This window comes from Oncorhynchus keta, chromosome 9 (genome assembly GCF_023373465.1).
Source record: "Oncorhynchus keta strain PuntledgeMale-10-30-2019 chromosome 9, Oket_V2, whole genome shotgun sequence".
NCBI classification, from domain to species: Eukaryota; Metazoa; Chordata; class Actinopteri; order Salmoniformes; family Salmonidae; genus Oncorhynchus; species Oncorhynchus keta.
The window spans coordinates 15,520,722-15,539,670 of NC_068429.1; the positions used below are offsets into that span (position 1 = coordinate 15,520,722).

The window sequence follows — 18,949 nt, forward strand, 5'->3', positions numbered from 1 at the left end:
TAACCACTCCAACTTTATTTTTTATTAATCTGAGATGAAAGGAATAAAATCTAGAACTGATGGTGCTATTGAAAGAAAATCAAACTGTGTGAGCATTATGCACATTTTGACCGTAGGTTTCACTTGACACCTCTGTAATATATATTGTTATGGGCGTGATATAACAGATATGAAGTCATAAAATCTGACTGTAGTTTATGAAAAATAAGTTGACAGTCATGATTAGCTGGGAATTGACTACCTTACCTATAGAGGAGTTTGTGTCAGATGACATGACTGTTAATGAGATATTTAGGCCTATATTTTATAGGCCTAATATTAATATCACTATTATTATGAAGAGGCATATCTCTTCTGGAGACTTAGAACAGAGATGTCAAATAAGTGTTACCTACATTTCTTCAGATGCTCTACAATTTACAACTGAATAGTGATATTTAAAAAAAAAACTTTTGTAATATGTTCATTTAGTGCTAAAGAGCTGATGCTGCAGCCTAAAAGACCTACATAAAACAACCCATCCTCCCTTTGGTGCTATGTAACTCTGCCCATTGATTGAATATTAGAGATTCCAACATCAGTAAACTTACTACGAAGTGAGGTTTCTAACAGTATAATATATTTTCATTTTCTATAGGCCTTGCCCATTCTGGCCTCCCATTTGAAAATAAGCTCCCACCATAATTGTGAAAGAACAGTATAAATATAGTTGAACCAGGCATACAAATACAGAATCACATGAAAAAGGCTTTTAAGACAATGTACATGAAAAAGTGAATTCATTAATTTGATATCTAATGGTTCAGAAGGAAAAGTCCATGTCTGAACATGTTGGGCCTTCATGTGAAATGTAATAATTATAATACCGCTAGTCAGGGGCGCAACTTTGGTTTTCAAAGCACAATTTTTTCAAATCAAAAATCCTGAAGTTATCCAGTCGGTTAAACACTCTAAAAAGCCTACCCGACCGTTTGGAGGCGTCCGCATGGTCCTAAAGCACAGTTGCCTCGTTAGGTATCACATTCCAATGACAAAACTGGGGGTGTGAAAGTTGCGTCCCTGCCACTAGTGATCAATCAATGAACAGTCAGTCTGGTTTGGAAAGTTGTATTTTTTCTAATGACATTTAGATCGACTGACATCAAGTTTTGGACGGGGAAATGAGTGTACAGTTCTGACCAAACCAATGGATATTATCTTTTTTAAGATATATTCAAAAGGGAAGATTGTCAAAGTTGGACGTGTGAGGACAGATACTTGGTGCATGCTGTGTGTTTCCATATCATGGCATTGGTTTCTTGAATTAATGTTGCGTGAACATGCTAGTGTCTGGAGACCAAGTGTACCACTACATCACTTGACTACCGTTGTATCCAAACCATGTGCAAATGTTAGGCCAAATATGTTTTACATGGCAACTAACTCTATTGAAATAAGTAACAGGTTTTCCTAAATGTGTTAAATCAAAATATATGAAATTAGACTTTGTAGTTGAGGACATTGTATCCATATACTCCATACTGTTCAGAAATCAAATTATAATGCAAATATGACCCATGAGATTAATTACAATTTACACATGACAGACAAAATCATGTTTTTTCAAATCCACCTTCAAACGTTCCTTAAAATGTAAGAACATGGGCATATTTTTAGATTCCAAAAACCCTAACAGTAGTCCTCCCTGGTTTGTTTCTCATTTGGCTTCTTCACAGGTTATATATAGGTAACTGCCAAAATAAAGGAAACACCAACATTTGTCTTAAAGGCCCAGTGCACTCTAAAACATGATTGACCTGTATTATACACATATTTCCACACTATGAGGTTGGAATAATACTGTGAAATTGTGAAAATAATGCCCATTAAGAGCTGTTTGAAAAGAACGCCAGTTTTGGTGGGATGGAGTTTTGGCCTTCCATGGTAACATCACCATGCAGTAAATGAGTTAAATAAATTAGAAATAGTTCAAGAAATGATTTTATATTCAAATAAAAACAGCTGTATTGGAGAAATCCCCAAATCTGGTGTTTTGTTGATTGTGGTGGAAAACGCTGTCTCTGGCGCCGCTCCAGAATCTCCCATAAGTCTTCAATTGGGTTGAGATCTGGTGACCGAGACAGCTATGGCATATGGCTTACATTGTTTTCATGCCCATCAAACCATTGTGACCACTCATGTGTGTGTGTGTGTGGCTGGGGGCATTGTCATCCTGGAAGAGTCCACTCCCATCAGGATATAAATTATTCACCATAGGTTGAAGGTGATCACTCAGAATGGCTGTGTATATATTTTTGCCGTTTACCTTTCCCTCTAAAGGGTTGACAGGACCTAAGCCATGTCAGGAAAATGCACCCCACACCATAAGAGCCATCAAAACTCTAATTTACTCAAGTGCTTTCTTTATTTTGGCAGTTACCTGTATGTAAAGAATTGGGAACCAAGCCTAGATGTACAGATTAAATCATAGGAGTGTTTATAATCATATAGCATAAAAACAGACAGACCAAAACAAAGATGGGACTGACAACTCCAAATATCTACAACGAAAAACTAAATAAAGTCCTTCACCATGCCACAGGATCTAGGAAGACTTCTGCCGGGGTCATCGTCATGGTTACAGTCCACGGTTACGCTCTCAATCAGTATGGGATGTAGAGGCCTCCACAGACATAGCAACTTCACTGCGCAATAACAACTGTCCACAGATCAGTGCTGCATGGGATAAAACTAACCACCTTCCACATCTCATGGCGTCATCCATTAAGAATTTCTGTGTCAGAAATCGCTGAAAGGACCAAGGAATCTTGGAAGGATCATGATGGGCATAATGGAGCTCTCTGATGACGCTGTGTTGGAAACTCAGCTTATATAATGGAGGGCCTCTCACTAGACCCAATAGAACAGACTAAGGGGAGAGAAAGACAATAATAACCTCCGTTTTGTTTACAAAGAGGCAAACATCTCCCCAGTGTTTTGAACCTTGTTATAAACACATGCACGCACATACGTCCTTTCATACACACTCATACACACGCACTCTAGCATGCTCACACTCAGACAAGGACAAGCACGCACACAAAAAAGCAAAACAAACCAATAAGAGAACACAAATCCATTATACAAATGATGCTTATCATGTGCAACACAAATAAAACACACCAACTCCGTGCACCATATCTCAACCTCCTAATAGTGTCGCATAACAAGGTTCTGTCCAGAAAGGCTGGCCGAGAGGCAAAAAACTGTTGCTCTGCTCTACAGTAAATCGATGCACACAACTGACCCTTGTGGTGAGAAGATAGTAAACAATGGTTCCTATGAAGTTGCCTTTTTGTTTGTATAGCGGTGTTGCTCCCCTGACGTCGACCTCTGCTGATCGTTGTCTACCTCGCCGTTTCCATTGGGTCTTCTTTGAAATTCTCACACTGCTCCATCACTTTCCTGAAACAGAGGAAGGGAGGCGTCAGAATTTATTTAATTCACCCGGTTTGGGCTCCATTCTAATTCAAGTCAATAGATAAATGAAGGGGAGGGGGATTAGGGCAGTCCTCAATTTATTAACTACATTTCAATTCATTGGACTTTGGGACTGAAGAAACCTCTGGTGGCATGTCTTGTGGTGTATCCATGGGTGTCTAAGTTGTGTGCTCGTCGCTTAGACAGCTCAGTGCATTCAACATGTCAATACCTCTCACAAATGCAAGTAGTGCTGAAGTCAATCTCTCCTCTACTTTGAGCCAGGAGAGATTAACATGCATATTATTAATGTTTGCTCTCTGTGTACATCCAAGGGCCAGCCGTGCTGCCCTGTTCTGAGCCAATTTTCCTAAGTCCCTCTGTGGCACCTGACCACAAGGCTGAACAGTAGTCCAGGTGCAACAAAACTAGGGCCCGTAGGACCTGCCTTGTTGATAGTGTTGTTAAGGCAGAGCAGCGCCTCATTAGGTTTTTACCATGGCAGTTTACAATCCAAGGTTACCCCAAGCAGTTCAGTCACCTCAATTTCCACATGATTTATTGCAAGATTTAGTTGATGTTCACGGTTTAGTGAATGATTTGTCCCAAATACAATGCTTTTAGTTTTTGAAATATTTAGGACTAAATTATTCCTTGCCACGCATACTGAAATGAACTACAGCTCTTTGTTAAGTGTTGCAGTCATTTCAGTTGCTGTAGTAGCTGACGTGTATAGTTACGAGTCATCCACACACATAGACGCATGTGGTTAGTAAAGATTGAAATAAGGGGCATAGACAGCTGCCCTGGGGGATTCCTGATTCTACCTGGATTATGTTAGAGGCTTCCATTAAAGAACACCCTCTGTGTTCTGTTAGACAAGTAACTCTTTATCCACAATATAGCAGGGAGTGTAAAGTCCTAACACATACGTTTTTCCACCAGCAGACTACGATCGATAATGTCAAAAGCTGCACTTAAGTCTAACAAAACAGCCCCCAATCTTATTATCATACATTTCTCACAGCCAATCAGCAGTCATTTGTGTAAGTGCTGTACTTGTTGAATGTCCTTCCCTATAAGCATGCTAAAAAAGTCAGTCAATTTGTTTACTGTAAAATAGCATTGTATCTGGTCAAACACAATTTCCCCCAAAACTTTACTAAGGGTTGGTAACAGGCTGATTGGTCATCTATTTGAGTCAATAAAGGGGGCTTTACTATTCTTATGTAGCGGAGTGACTTTTGCTTCCCTCCAGGCCTAATAGCACATACTTTCCAGTAGGCTTAAATTGAAGCCATGCCAAATAGTGGCAATATCATCAGCTATTATCCTCAGAAATGTTCAATCCAAGTTATCAGACGACCCTTTCACCTCTTCCACACTCACTTTATGGAATTTAAAATTACAATTCTTGTCTTTCATAATTTGGTTACATATACTTGGATGTTTGTTGCTGGCATGTCATGCCTAAATTTGCTAATCTTGCCAATAAAAAAAATAATTAAAGTAGTTGGCAATATCAGTTGGTTTTGTAATGAATGAAGCATCTGAATCAATGAATGACGGAGCCGAGTTTGCCTTTTTTCTCAAAATTGAATTGAAGGTGCTCCAAAGCTTTATTTACTATCATTATTTTTCATTTATCTTTGTTTCATAGAGTAGTTTCTTCTTTTTATTCAGTTTAGTGACATGATTTCTCAATTTGCAGAACGTTTGTCAATCGGTTGTGCAGCCAGACTTAATTGCTATTCCCTTTGCCTCATCCCTCTCAACCATACATTTAAAAAGAAATCTACACCAATCCAAGGAATTTAACCGTTTTAACAGTTATCCTCTTAATGGGTGAGTGCTTATTAGTAACTGGGATAAGCAATTTCATAAATGTGTCAAGTGCAATGTATGTTTGCTCCTCATTAAACACCACAGACCAACAAATATTCTTTCCATCAACAATATAGGAATCACTACAAAAATTATTGTATGACCTCTTATGCACTATATTAGGCCCAGCCTTTGGAACTTCCTAGATATGGCCACTATATTGTGATCACTACATCCGATGGATTTGGATACTGCTTTCAAGCACATTTCTGCATCATTAGTAAAGAAGTGATCAATTACATGATGATTTCATTCCTGTGCTGTTTGTAACTACCCTGGTAGGTTGACTGATAACCTTAACCAGGTTGCAGGCACTGGTTACAGTTTGAAGCTTTTTCTTGAGTGGGCAGCTTGATGAAAGCCAGTCAATATCTAAATCACATACCGCTCTGTTGACATCACATACATTCAAGCATTTCACAAGTTATCCAGATACTGACTGTTAGCACTTGGTGGTCTATAGCAGCTTCCCACAAGAATGGGCTTTAGGTGAGGCAGATGAACCTGTAATCATATTACTTCAACAGTATTTAACATGAGATCCTCTCTAATCTTTACAGGAATGTGGTTCTGAATATAAAACAGCAACACCTCCACCACTGGCATTTCTGTATTTTCTATAAATGTTATAACCTTGTATTGCTACCACTGTATTAAAGGTATTGTCTAAGTGAGTTTCAGATAGATAGTCAGAATATGAATGTCATCTGTTACTAGCAAAGTTATTAATTTCATGAACCTTGTTCCTTAAGCTGCATAAGTTAACGTGGGCTATTTTGAGCACTTTTTTTGGATGATTGCTTATTTTCATTGCTTTACTGATCAGTTCAAAGGTTGGGTGGGTTAATAGGTCAGGTCATACCGCGCCATGTCCTTGGTCTCTTCGTGTGATGTCTGGAGCTCCAGCACCTTCTCCAAGAGAACGATCCCTCCTTCCTTGACCAGCAGAGGGCAGTACTTACTCGCTGAGGGATGAGAGGAAGAAAATAAGTGAGAATAATTTTTTACTAGAAAGCAGAGAGCTTTCCCTGATGAGCGACAAAGTGTGGGTAGTGGGCAGTATTCCCTTGAAAAACGATTACTCCAAAAGTGAATCCACAATTATGCTATTAATAATGCAACAATAAACATAAAATAAGTAACTGACCTCGGAAGTCTCTCAAATTGATACAATGTGGCAAAGACTGATCCCAACGATGACATCAATAAGCGAGTTTACCTGGCAACTTGCTGGTGTCTAAAGTGGGATTTGTCTTTGTATTGATACTCACGGTATACTGACACCAGGTTGAAGAGTGCCCACGTGGCCCAATGCTGACTGACTGGGGCGATGCTCTGGGGCAGCAGGCGCAGGATAGGCTCAAAGGATCTGAAAAGAAAAAGGGGAGGGAGTGTCAATTCAGAAAATATGAGTTCATTCAAGTGTTCATTCAGAAAACGTATACATGAAAAGTGAAATGCATTTGCATGTCTAAAAGGTTGCTTTACAAGTTCAGCTATAGTTAAATCTTTCCCTGACAATCTACTTAAATCATTTTCTGATGATATATCCAATTGTAGTTGGGATCATTTGTAACTGTCTCCAGAGACTCATCTCCATTGAGTTCTCTGTTTACCTGTAGTTGATATTCCGGCGGGAGGTGACATCCCAGCTCTGGATAGCAGCCATCATCTTGTCCATGACCGTGTCCCTCAGCGGCTCCTCCATTCCCCATGCCTCTGGCCCATCAAACACGATGTGGGACAGCACCCCACACGCATTATAGGACACCTCGATCCCATCCGCCTTGCTGTCGAGCAGGTCACTGTCACCACAGAACAGTCAGGAAAGCAGAATCCAGCTTTATTTATCCAGGTTAGTCTCAATGAAATACAATCTCTATTGCAAGACAGATCTGGGACCGTATGTATCAAGCATCTCAGAGTAGGAGTGCTGATCTAGGATCAGGTCCCCCCTGTCCATGTAATTGTATTCACTGTGATCCAAAAGGCTAAATAGATCCTAAAATCAGCACTCCTACTCTGAGACGCTTGATACGAAAGGCCCCTGGTCCAAGATGGCAGTAGGATCAGTCAATACTGCATTTAACCATTCAATACAGACAATGTACATTCTCTTGCCTGAAGACAGAGATGAACTGTGGGGTGAGGAGTTGTGGCCGCAGAGCCCTCACTTCTGCCACATTACCCAGCAGCCCCAGCATGTTACGGTGGAGCTCCTGCTTGTCTGGAAACTCCTGAGAGGCAGTGGAGGACAAAAAGGTGATACACAAGCAAGGCACTGCATGATGGGAGAAGGAATTGTATTTATTTAATTTCAGATGGAGTACATTGATTGTATGTTTTAACAAATCACTTGGTGGTTATGAAAAGGTGAGATGCCCTAGCTAACCTTCAGGCAGTCCAGGAAGAGGCTCATGCCCCTACAGTTGAGGAACATCTGACAGTTGTCTGGAGTCTCGTCAGTGATGTTCCACAGTGCGCTCCAGGAGAACTCCATTACCTGGTCACACTTTAGAAAGAGAAACAAAATTAAGTTTGCATATGTTTTTATCCAAAGTGATCTCTAGGTAGACTCATCAGTCAGTGCCATTCCAGACAGTACACTTGAATTGGCTTAACACATGCAATGTTTTCTTAAGGGTTGCATGTCAAAATACTATTAGGTCTATGCCTCATGACAATATGATTGTGATGTGGCTCAATCCAGTTCAGGTTCTGCGAGGTCATTTCAGACGAGATGTAGGAAGGAGTCTGCACTTGTGGAATGGTAGGGGTGTTAAAGAAAGAAACAAAACATGACTCACCATCCTGTCCTGTAGCTTTTTCTGTATTAGATTCAACATTGTCTGAAGAAGAAAAAAGAAATAACCCAAGAGATAACTTCACAAAACACATCAATGACCTGTGTGTGTGTGTGTGTGTGTGTGTGTGTGTGTGTGTGTGTGTGTGTGTGTGTGTGTGTGTGTGTGTGTGCGAATGCGCCAGGGTTTCCGTTAGCCGGTAATAGCCAGCTTTTGGCAGATATATATATATTTTTTAAATCAATAAAATTGCCACTGGCCAATTGTCCAGGAGAAGAAAATATCGCATTGCGAAATGCTGCTTTTTGGCCTCTTCAATTATGGAAATACCAGTCAATGTAGTGGAATTAGATTGCCGTATGTGTGCAGTATACTCATTATGCATCCTATTTGTCACACAGATACAGAGCCTTTGAGCAGAAAATCTGTCAAACAGCGCGAGAGCTGCTGCTACAGTATCTCAAACAGCAAACATAGGCAACAGAAAGTAGGCTTCATCTGCGCCTCACACACACCACTTTGCAATGAGCCAAAGGCACAAGCCTAGTCATATTAGCAACCCATGCTAGTGGTTGCATATTAGATCTCTTCTCTTTCTAAATTTCAAACTGACATTTTCATCTGTCACATGAACCCGTGTTTCACAGCTAATTGCATTATGGAACAAACATTCGCGCGTAGCCTACTGCCTTATGCACATTGCTGCGTTTAGAATGTGAAGAATTAATAGTTAATCAACATTTTAAGCTAAACATTCTGATCCGGTGCATCAGACTTTTATGTAGCCTAGGCCTACTGGTTGTATGAATTTGGGATCTATCTTCCCGTCCCAAACTTTGTTTGGAATAGGCTATTTCTTTCTCGGTAAACTAGCCAATAGAATAGGTCAACTTTTCTGCTATAGGAGATAGCAGAATGACATAGGCTAGTGATTTTTCTGTTCGTTACTCATCTTGTCGGCTGAGGAAAAGTACACGTGGACAGTTAATCTAACATACTCAAAGTGCATATCAGAATTCGGTAAGAAGGACCGCACATCGATGTATCCTCAATTTCCATGTTCTGTGAATATGAATTACCATAATATAAATGTGATTTCTGTCATTCTGAGCACTGTGGGTGGCCGACCTAATCAGGTTACACACCCAACGCATATGGGTCGGGTAAATTAAAATGCTGCCAGTCAATGTCCGGCGCCACATTTTCCTTACAGAAACCCTGGAATGTGTCTAAGTGACAAGTGTACCAATTTGTGTATACGGTTATGGCTATTAATGTGAATCTTCCCCATCTTGACAAAGCCCATCTTGTGTGCAATGTACAAGTGTGTGTTCGTTCGATTGTTTACCTATATCAAACAAAATAGCAGTCTCTCCTACCTTGACGAAGCCCATCTTGCCCACAGCTTCCTTGTGATGGTTGTCCACTTGGCAGACCAGGGCATTGCAGAGGTGCACAGCGATGCGCTGGATGGACTCGTCCTGCCGGGCCGGCTCCAGGATCTTCAGCAGCAGCAGGTTGACCCGGCCATACTGGAACTCCAGCTCCTCGGGGATGCTGAAGTTACACAGTGTCAGGCAGCAGTTCCTCTGAACCTGGGGGGAGAAAGGGGGAGGTGAGACGAGGGGGGAGAGGAAATGTGAGTGAGGAATATGGTTTAAACAAGGGAAGAGGAAAGGGGGAATGTGAGTGAGGAATATGGTTTAAACTAGGGGTGTGCCGATCTGGCCATAATCGTATTCGAAAATTGACAGTTGATAGATCAGATGATACACTTGATCTGAAAAAAGCTTTTAAAATGCCTAAATAGAGATGAGTAATGTTTTAAATGCCAAAATAGAAGTTACAAATGCAACTTACAGTCTCCCTTCACTTATTTTTATTTTATTTTATTTATTTCACCTTTATTTAACCAGGTAGGCAAGTTGAGAACAAGTTCTCATTTACAATTGCGACCTGGCCAAGATAAAGCAAAGCAGTTCGACAGATACAACGACACAGAGTTACACATGGAGTAAAACAAACATATAGTCAATAATACAGTATAAACAAGTCTATATACAATGTGAGCAAATGAGGTGAGAAGGGAGGTAAAGGCAAAAAAGGCCATGGTGGCAAAGTAAATACAATATAGCAAGTAAAACACTGGAATGGTAGTTTTGCAATGGAAGAATGTGCAAAGTAGAAATAAAAATAATGGGGTGCAAAGGAGCAAAATAAATAAATTAATTAAATACAGTTGGGAAAGTGGTAGTTGACTGGGCTAAATTATAGGTGGGCTATGTACAGGTGCAGTAATCTGTGAGCTGCTTTGACAGCTGGTGCTTAAAGCTAGAAAGGGAGATAAGTGTTTCCAGTTTCAGAGATTTTTGTAGTTCGTTCCAGTCATTGGCAGCAGAGAACTGGAAGGAGAGGCGGCCAAAGAAAGAATTGGTTTTGGGGGTGACTAGAGAGATATACCTGCTGGAGCATGTGCTACAGGTGGGAGATGCTATGGTGACCAGCGAGCTGAGATAAGGGGGGACTTTACCTAGCAGGGTCTTGTAGATGACATGGAGCCAGTGGGTTTGGCGACGAGTATGAAGCGAGGGCCAGCCAACGAGAGCGTACAGGTCGCAATGGTGGGTAGTAAATGGGGCTTTGGTGACAAAACGGATTGCACTGTGATACACTGCATCCAATTTGTTGAGTAGGGTATTGGAGGCTATTTTGTAAATGACGTCGCCAAAGTCGAGGATTGGTAGGATGGTCAGTTTTACAAGGGTATGTTTGGCAGCATGCGTGAAGGATGCTTTGTTGCGAAATAGGAAGCCAATTCTAGATTTAACTTTGGATTGGAGATGTTTGATATGGGTCTGGAAGGAGAGTTTACAGTCTAACCAGACACCTAAGTATTTGTAGTTGTCCACGTATTCTAAGTCAGAGCCGTCCAGAGTAGTGATGTTGGACAGGCGGGTAGGTGCAGGTAGCGATCGGTTGAAGAGCATGCATTTAGTTTTACTTGTATTTAAGAGCAATTGAGGCCACGGAAGGAGAGTTGTATGGCATTGAAGCTTGCCTGGAGGGTTGTTAACACAGTGTCCAAAGAAGGGCCAGAAGTATACAGAATGGTGTCGTCTGCGTAGAGGTGGATCAGAGACTCACCAGCAGCAAGAGCGACCTCATTGATGTATACAGAGAAGAGAGTCAGTCCAAGAATTTAACCCTGTGGCACCCCCATAGAGACTGCCAGAGGTCCGGACAGCAGACCCTCCGATTTGACACACTGAACTCTATCAGAGAAGTAGTTGTATAGATATATAGTAGTTATATAGCATAGACGAGTTGTCACCAAGAACGAGCATCATGTTTTTTTCCCTAAAGTCACTCTACTTGTAAGACATTATACATATTGATAGCTTGCTAGCAAAGGTCCTCGCCATTTGATTTAGTAGCAGACTAGCAGCAGGCAATACTTACCTAAATGTTGCGGATACAATAAAAAAAATTCTCCCCAATTTTGTGGTATCCAATTGTTATTTGCAGTCTTGTCCCATTGCTGCAACTACCGTACGGGACTCGGGAGAGGCGAAGGTCAAGAGCCGTGTGTCCTCTGAAACACAACCCAGCCAAGTCGCACTGCTTCTTGACACCATGCCCGACACCATAACCCGGAAGCCAGCCACACTAATGTGTCAGAGGAAACACTGTACACCTGGCTATCGTGTCAGCGTGCACTGTGCCCGGCCCGATAGAGATGGCAGCTTGGCCATCCTTAGGAAACTGTGCAGTATCTATTTTTTTATGCATTATTTCTTACATTGTTAGCCCATTGTAAACCTTAAGTGTTATTACATACAGCCGGGAAGAACTATTGGATATCAGAGAGATGTCAACTTACCAGCACAACCAGCACTACGACCAAGAATACGACTTTCCCAAACCGGATCCTTAGTCTGTACCTCCCAGGGCATTTGAACTGATTCCAGAAGCCGACCCAAAACAATGCCGTTGGAGGCGAGGGGGCCGGAGCGGTCTTCTAGTGAGGCTTCGGATGCAAGCACACCACCCACCGCTTCAGAGTATATTACTCACTAATGCCCAGTCCCTAGTTAACAAAGTTGACGAAATTAGGGCATGAGTTGCTTTCCAAAGAGTAAAATACTCAGTTTCACGGAACATGGCTAGCTGGGGACATGCTGTCAGCAAAACAAAATAGATGATCGTGGACTTCAGGAAACAGCAGAGGGAGCACCCCTTTCAACCACTCCACAAATGTCTTGTTAACCAAATGTAGTTTTGGCAAGTCAGTTAGGACATCTACTTTGTGCCTGACAAGTCATTTTTCCAAAAATTGTTTACAGACAGATTTCTGTTTTCACTTATAATTCACTAATTCATTGACATCATGGGAAATTCAAAAGAAATCAGCGAAGACCTCATAAATATATATTGTAGACCTCCACAAGTCTGGTTCATCTTTGGGAGCAAACAATAGTTTGTAGAGAGTATAAACACCATGGGACCACGCAGCCGTCATACCGTTCAGGAAGGAGACACATTCTGTCTCCTCGAGATGAATGTACTTTGGTGTGAAAAGTGCAAATCAATCCCAGAACAGCACTAAAGGACCCTGTGAAGATGCTGGAGGAAACAGATACAAAAGTATCTATATCCACAGTAAAACGAGTCCTATATTGACATAACCTGAAAGGCCGCTCAGCAAGGAAGAAGCCACTGCTCCAAAACCGCCATAAACAAACTAGACTACGGGTTGCAAGTGCACATGGGGACAAAGATCATACTTTTTGGAGAAATGTTCTCTGGTCTGATGAAACAAAAATAGAATTGTTTGGCCATAATGATCATGTTTGAAGGAAAAAAGGGGGAGGCTTGCAAGCCGAAGAACACCATCCCAACCGTGAAGCACAGAGGTGGCAGTATCATGTTGTGGGGGTGCTTTGCTGCAGGAGGGAACGGTGCACTTCACAAAATAGATGGCATCATGAAGTAGGAAAACTATGTAGATATATTGAAGCAACATCTCAAGGCATCAGTCAGGAAATTAAAGCTTGGTCGCAAATGGGTCTTCCAAATGGACAATGACCCCAAGCATACTTCCAAAGTTGTGGCAAAAGGGCTTAAGGACAACAAAGTTAAGGTATTGGAGTGACCATCACAAACCCTGACCTCAATCCTATAGAAAAATTGTGGGCAGAACTGAAAAAGCGTGTGCGAGCAAGGAGGCCTACAAACCTGACTCAGTTACAACAGCTCTGTCAGGAGGAATGGGACAAGATTCACCCAACTTTTTGTGGGAAGCATGGGGAAGGCTACCCGAAACGTTGGACCCAAGTTAAACAATTTAAAGGCAATGCTACCAAATACTAATTAAGTGTATGTAAACTTCTGACCCACTGGGAATGTGATGAAAGAAATAAAAGCTGAAATAAATAATTCTCTCTACTATTATTCTGACATTTCACATTCTTAAAATAAAGTAGTGATCCTAACTGACCTAAAACAGGGATTTTTTTACTAGGATTAAATGTCAGGAATTGTACAAAACAGTTTAAATGTATTTGGATAAGGTATATGTAAACTTCCGACTTCAACTGTATATTTGTAAATAACAGCTAGTACACGATATCTAAGGAAGTCTCAAGGTTTTGCTCGCCTGAGGTAGAGTATCTCATGATAAGCTGTAGACTACACTATCTACCTAAAGAGTTTATCTGTATTTTCTGTAGCCGTCTACATACCACCACAGACTGATGCTGGCACTAAGACCGAACTCAATGAGCTGTATTCCACCATAAGCAAACAGGAAAACACTCACCCAGAAGCGGCGCTCCTAGTGGCCAGGAACTTTAATGCAGGGAAACTTAAATCCGTCTTTCCAAATTTCTATCAGCATGTTACATGTGCAACCAGAGGGGGAAAAAAAACAACTTCTGACCACCTTTAAGCCCCACACAAAGATACATACAAAGCTCTCCATAGCCTTCCATTTGGCAAATCTGACCATAATGCTATCCTCCTGATTCCTGCTTACAAGCAAAAATTAAAGCAGGAAGCACTAGTGACTCAATCAATAAAAAAGTGGTCAGATAATAATAATAATATATGCCATTTAGCTGACGCTTTTATCCAAAGCGACTTACAGTCATGTGTGCATACATTCTACGTATGGGTGGTCCCGGGAATCGAACCCACTACCCTGGCGTTACAAGCGCCATGCTCTACCAACTGAGCCACAGAAGGACCACCACAGATGAAGCAGATGTAAGCTACAGGACTGTTTTGCTAATACAGACTGGAATATGTTTTGGGATTCCTCAGATGGTATTGAGGAGTACATCACATCAGTCATTGGCTTCATCAATAAGTGCATCGACGACGTCGTCCCCACAGTGACCGTACGTACATACCCCAACCAGAAGCCATGGATTACAGGCAACATCTGCACTGAGCTAAAGGCTAGAGCTGCCGCTTTCAATGAGTGGGACTCTAACCCGGAAGCTTATAAGAAGTCCCACTATGCCCTCAGATGAACCATCAACAGACAAACCGTCAATACAGGACTAAGATTGAATCGTACTACACCGGCTCTGATGCTCGTCGGATGTTGGAGGGCTTGCAAACCATTACCGACTACAAAGAGAAGCACAGCTGTGAGTGACGAGTCCCAGTGACACGAGTCTACCAGAATAGCTAAACTACTTCTATGCTCGATTCGAGGCAAATAACACTGAAATATGCATGATGGCAACTGCTCAGCCTCTAACCGCAAAGCAATACAGAGGGTAGTGTGTTCGACCAAGTACATCACTGGGGCCAAGCTTCCTGCCATCCAGGACCTCTATACCAGGCGGTGTCAGAGGAAGACCCTGAAAATTGTCAAAGACTCCAGCCACCCTAGTCCTAGACTATTCTCTCTGCAACCGCATGGCAAGCGGTACCGAAGCGCCAAGTCTAGGTCCAAGAGGCTTCTAAACAGCTTCTACCCCCAAGCCATAAGACTGAACATCAAATCAAATGGCCACCCAGACTATTTGCATTGCCCCCCTTTTACACCGCTGCTACTCTCTGTTATCATCTATGCATAGTCCCTTTAATAACTATACCTAGATGTACATATTACCTCAATTACCTCGACTAACCAGTGCCCCCGCTCATCGACTCTGTACCGGTACTGCTGCTCTTTAATTACTTGCTACTTTTATTTATATTTAAAATATATTTTTACTTTAAGGTCTTCCTTCACCTGTTGTATTTGGCTAATAAAATTTGTGACTAATAAATGTTGATTTGGTGGTGCAGTGCCTGAGACCACTGTGCCACGCGGGAGGCGCATGGCAGCTGAAAATAACGTATTTTCCAATCACAGATAAAAAAATACTCTGATCATAACCGTATCCAAAAAATTCCCCAAATCCTTTTTACAATACTCCTTTTGCCCGAGTATTCTGCACACCCCTGTGATTAAACTCCTTCAGACTAATTTATACCAATCCAGTCCTTTTAAATTTAGGAAGGGAATTAACTTTGCAGTTTCACTCAGGGGAGAGGCTTGACTTTACCGTGACCTCCTGGTACTGCTCCATGCCGTTGAGCACCACCTGGATGACCTGCCGGCGTAGCCTCATGCTCTGGTCGCTGCGGTACTCAGTGTTGGTCAGGTAGAAGAGGGCCGCGCTGCCCGTCACCTGGACGCTCTTTTCGTACTTATGACACTTCAGTGCAGCAATCACAAGCTGGGGGGGATCACAACAAGACAGCCAGGGGATAAACTGATAATGAACCCCTGAGAGGTAACTCGGTCAAATAGATGAAAGTACAGCTAGCTGTTTTTCAAACTTTATTGGTGTCAGAAGTGGGATCCTACAGTATTAAAATGAAAGTGACTTAACTAAAGTAACTTTCCACTTTGATGTCAATCACCCTTTCTAAAGCATTCAAGGTTACATTTTCGAACACTTTCATTTAAATCAAAAAGGTCTCTAACCTGCAGTGCCCGCAGTAGCTGGCTGCAGTGCTGTATCCTGGCGATGTCAAACAGCTGGTTGATTGCACGGTGGGCCAACTCTGGGCGGAACTCTGTGTAGGCCTCAATGGCATTCAGGACCTGGTCTTCATTCTTGGAGCCTGTGACCTAAACAGGGACACAATAGAAGTGAAGCATTAAGCACCACGACAACCAACACATACACACAGACACACACACACGAGAGACATGAAAGCTACTGGGCGTGCAGGTTTTTGGTCAACCCTATAATAACACAAGCCCAAGGCCTTAATTAGTTGATTCATTTGATGTTCGTGATGGGCTGGGGCAAAAGCCTGCATGGCCAGTAGCTCTCCAGGACGGGAGTTGGAAACCCCTGGTCTAATTTCACCTTGTACGCAGGGATGTGCGTCACATTACAAAGAGTGGTGTTATAGAGCCCCAGAAACTGCAGAGGTCTCTTCAGCTCCTGGAAAGGGTAGATGCTGCTCTTGCAGGGCTCAATGCTGAAAGACAGAGAGAGAAAGAGAACACATGAGTCTGTCATATTTACATAACATGGGATACGTACACATATTTTTAGAAAGAGAGATTACATCAACCAGTCCTACTATTTACATTGTTTAGCAAGCAAGTCAGAACGTATATCATACACAAAGGCTCACCTTGGACGTCCCATGGCCTCCTCGAGGTGTGGGACTGTGCAGTTGTCCAACATGATGTGGCCTGAGATGTCCAACGACACCAGATTGACCAGGCCCTGCACGATGGCCGTCAGGATCTTACGGGTCATTTTGAACTTGGAGGTGCGCTCTCGGGAGATATCCAGGTGCCTGGGGAACACAAAGAGAGAAGGGTACAGATCATTTTACAAGCCTACTGCACAAAGAGTGATGTTTATTTAATTTAGAGAATTCAAGTTGACAAGTTGAGTTATTAACTGAGTTATTAACAGATCAACAGTTCTTGATCAATTATTGCACAAAACAGTACATCTGTAATTATCACCTAGGCATGGTCTACTGGACTGAAAACAATTACACACACAGTATCGGGTAGCATATCTTTAACTCTCAAGTTCCTAAATAAAGCAAATTCTGATGGTTATTCCAGAAACAAGGGCCTCGAAAGAGAAACCAGTTTACTTTAACCAGTTACTGTACCAAGATTAAACCCTGCCCCTCACAGCTCACCTGAGGTGTCCCAGCTCCACCACTGTGTTGACCAGCTCCTCAGACAGGTCCACGTTGTAGAGCACCAGCGAGGCCAGCCTCTCCTTCCACTGGGCCAGGAAGGCAGCCCTGGGCAGCTGCACCCCAGACAGGTCCAGAGAGGTGAGGGCTGGCAGGGGCTTGAGCAGGGCCTCGGGGTCCACCTCCTCAGGCAGACCCCCCAGGTTGAGCAGCCGCAGCCGGTTGAAGCCCTGGAAGCTGAAGTCTGTGTCCAGCGCCTGTCTGGAGGCAGGCCGCTGCTCCTCTTCTTCCTCGTCGTCCTCATTGCACGCCAGCGGGGCGCCACCCTTGCGGTAGAAGATGTGGCTGCAGCCGAACAGGCTGAGGGAGACTAGGGTCTGGCGGAAGCTGGCCAGAGTCTTTAGGCTGCGTGCTGATAGGCTGTTGCAGTAGGTGAGGTGAAGCTCTATCAAGTCCTGGGTGAATTGTCAGTTCAAATCAAACATGTTGAATGTCAGTTTCATTGTTTAGCCTATGTGGTACTGACCTTGTATTTAGCAGATATTCTTGTGTGTTTTTTTTATCTGACCTAGTATTGAGTCTGTGCTCTTAAGTGATGCTATTCTGGACTTTCTATTTCTTAACCTTTGATACTGAACATCGCTGAGGAAGAGCTTGCTAATCAGCATTTCACTGCACTGTTTACACCTGCTGTATGCTGTGCACGTGACAAATAAACTCTGATTTGATTCCCCGAATTGGTCATGCAGAAAGGCAAGTGATCCGTTTGGTAACACTTTACCTAAAAGGTATAATACTTTAACATATAATAACAGTATATGCCACTTATTGTAAGCATTTATGTGCCTTTATAATGCCATATAATTCAGCAATAAGGCCCAATGGGGTGTGGTATATGGCCAATATACCACAGCCAAGAGCTGTTCTTACAGATGACACCACGAGAAGTGATAGGACACAGGCCTTAGAAATGGTATATTGGCCATATATTACAAACACCGGAGGTGCATTATTGCTATTATAAACTGGTTACCAACATAAAAATAAATGTTTTCTAATTACAGATGATATATGGTCAGATATACCATGGCTTTCAGCCAATCAGCATTCAGGGCTCGAACCACCCAGTTTATAATAAGGCTTATAATATTATCTATGTAGCAACATTAACTGGCTCAAAATGGCTATTTAGACAGGATCATTCATATGAGATGATAAGGCAGGTTAATACATGCTCTTGACAAGTCTTATAATAGATTATAACTACATCATAATTCATTATACCATTGGACTTGTGTGTATTCAGGAAAATACATTTGTATGGATTGTGCCTTCAATTGTTGAAGGCTCCAGTCATTTGACAGAAAAGTGTTCCAGACATTAAAAGGATACAGGCTGGTTTCGGGAGCTGTAGACATAGTCGTAGACACAGCCGTAAAATGAAAGCCTGTTTATGGGAGAGTATTAAAGGAAGAATGTAAGAGCCCTCTATCTCCTCCCCCAGGGCCAGTGTGCAGGACTAGATGGAACACATCCACAGACACACTGAACCGCTTCAATACTGGTGAAGGGCCAATTGACCTTTTATAAGTACCTGTGAGTATGTGTGTGTGCAAGTGAGA

General features: G+C 42.3%; 1 protein-coding gene across 3 annotated transcripts in view; it reads right to left on the reverse strand.

The window, feature by feature from the left end:
- The window catches only part of zer1 (zyg-11 related, cell cycle regulator), a 24,768-nt gene continuing 5,819 nt past the window's right edge, over positions 1–18,949 (reverse strand). For all 3 annotated transcript variants that reach the window (XM_035775554.2, XM_035775555.2, XM_035775557.2), the window contains exons 4-16: positions 17,328–17,782; positions 16,800–16,967; positions 16,526–16,640; positions 16,135–16,281; positions 15,710–15,883; positions 9,527–9,742; positions 8,151–8,192; positions 7,736–7,855; positions 7,465–7,580; positions 6,960–7,148; positions 6,615–6,712; positions 6,206–6,308; positions 1–3,444 (exon numbers count right to left, since the gene is read on the reverse strand). In XM_035775554.2, coding sequence (XP_035631447.1) covers positions 3,387–3,444; positions 6,206–6,308; positions 6,615–6,712; positions 6,960–7,148; positions 7,465–7,580; positions 7,736–7,855; positions 8,151–8,192; positions 9,527–9,742; positions 15,710–15,883; positions 16,135–16,281; positions 16,526–16,640; positions 16,800–16,967; positions 17,328–17,782 — 2,001 coding nt within the window. In that variant the 3' untranslated portion in view covers positions 1–3,386. The remainder of the gene's footprint in view (positions 3,445–6,205; positions 6,309–6,614; positions 6,713–6,959; positions 7,149–7,464; positions 7,581–7,735; positions 7,856–8,150; positions 8,193–9,526; positions 9,743–15,709; positions 15,884–16,134; positions 16,282–16,525; positions 16,641–16,799; positions 16,968–17,327; positions 17,783–18,949) is intronic.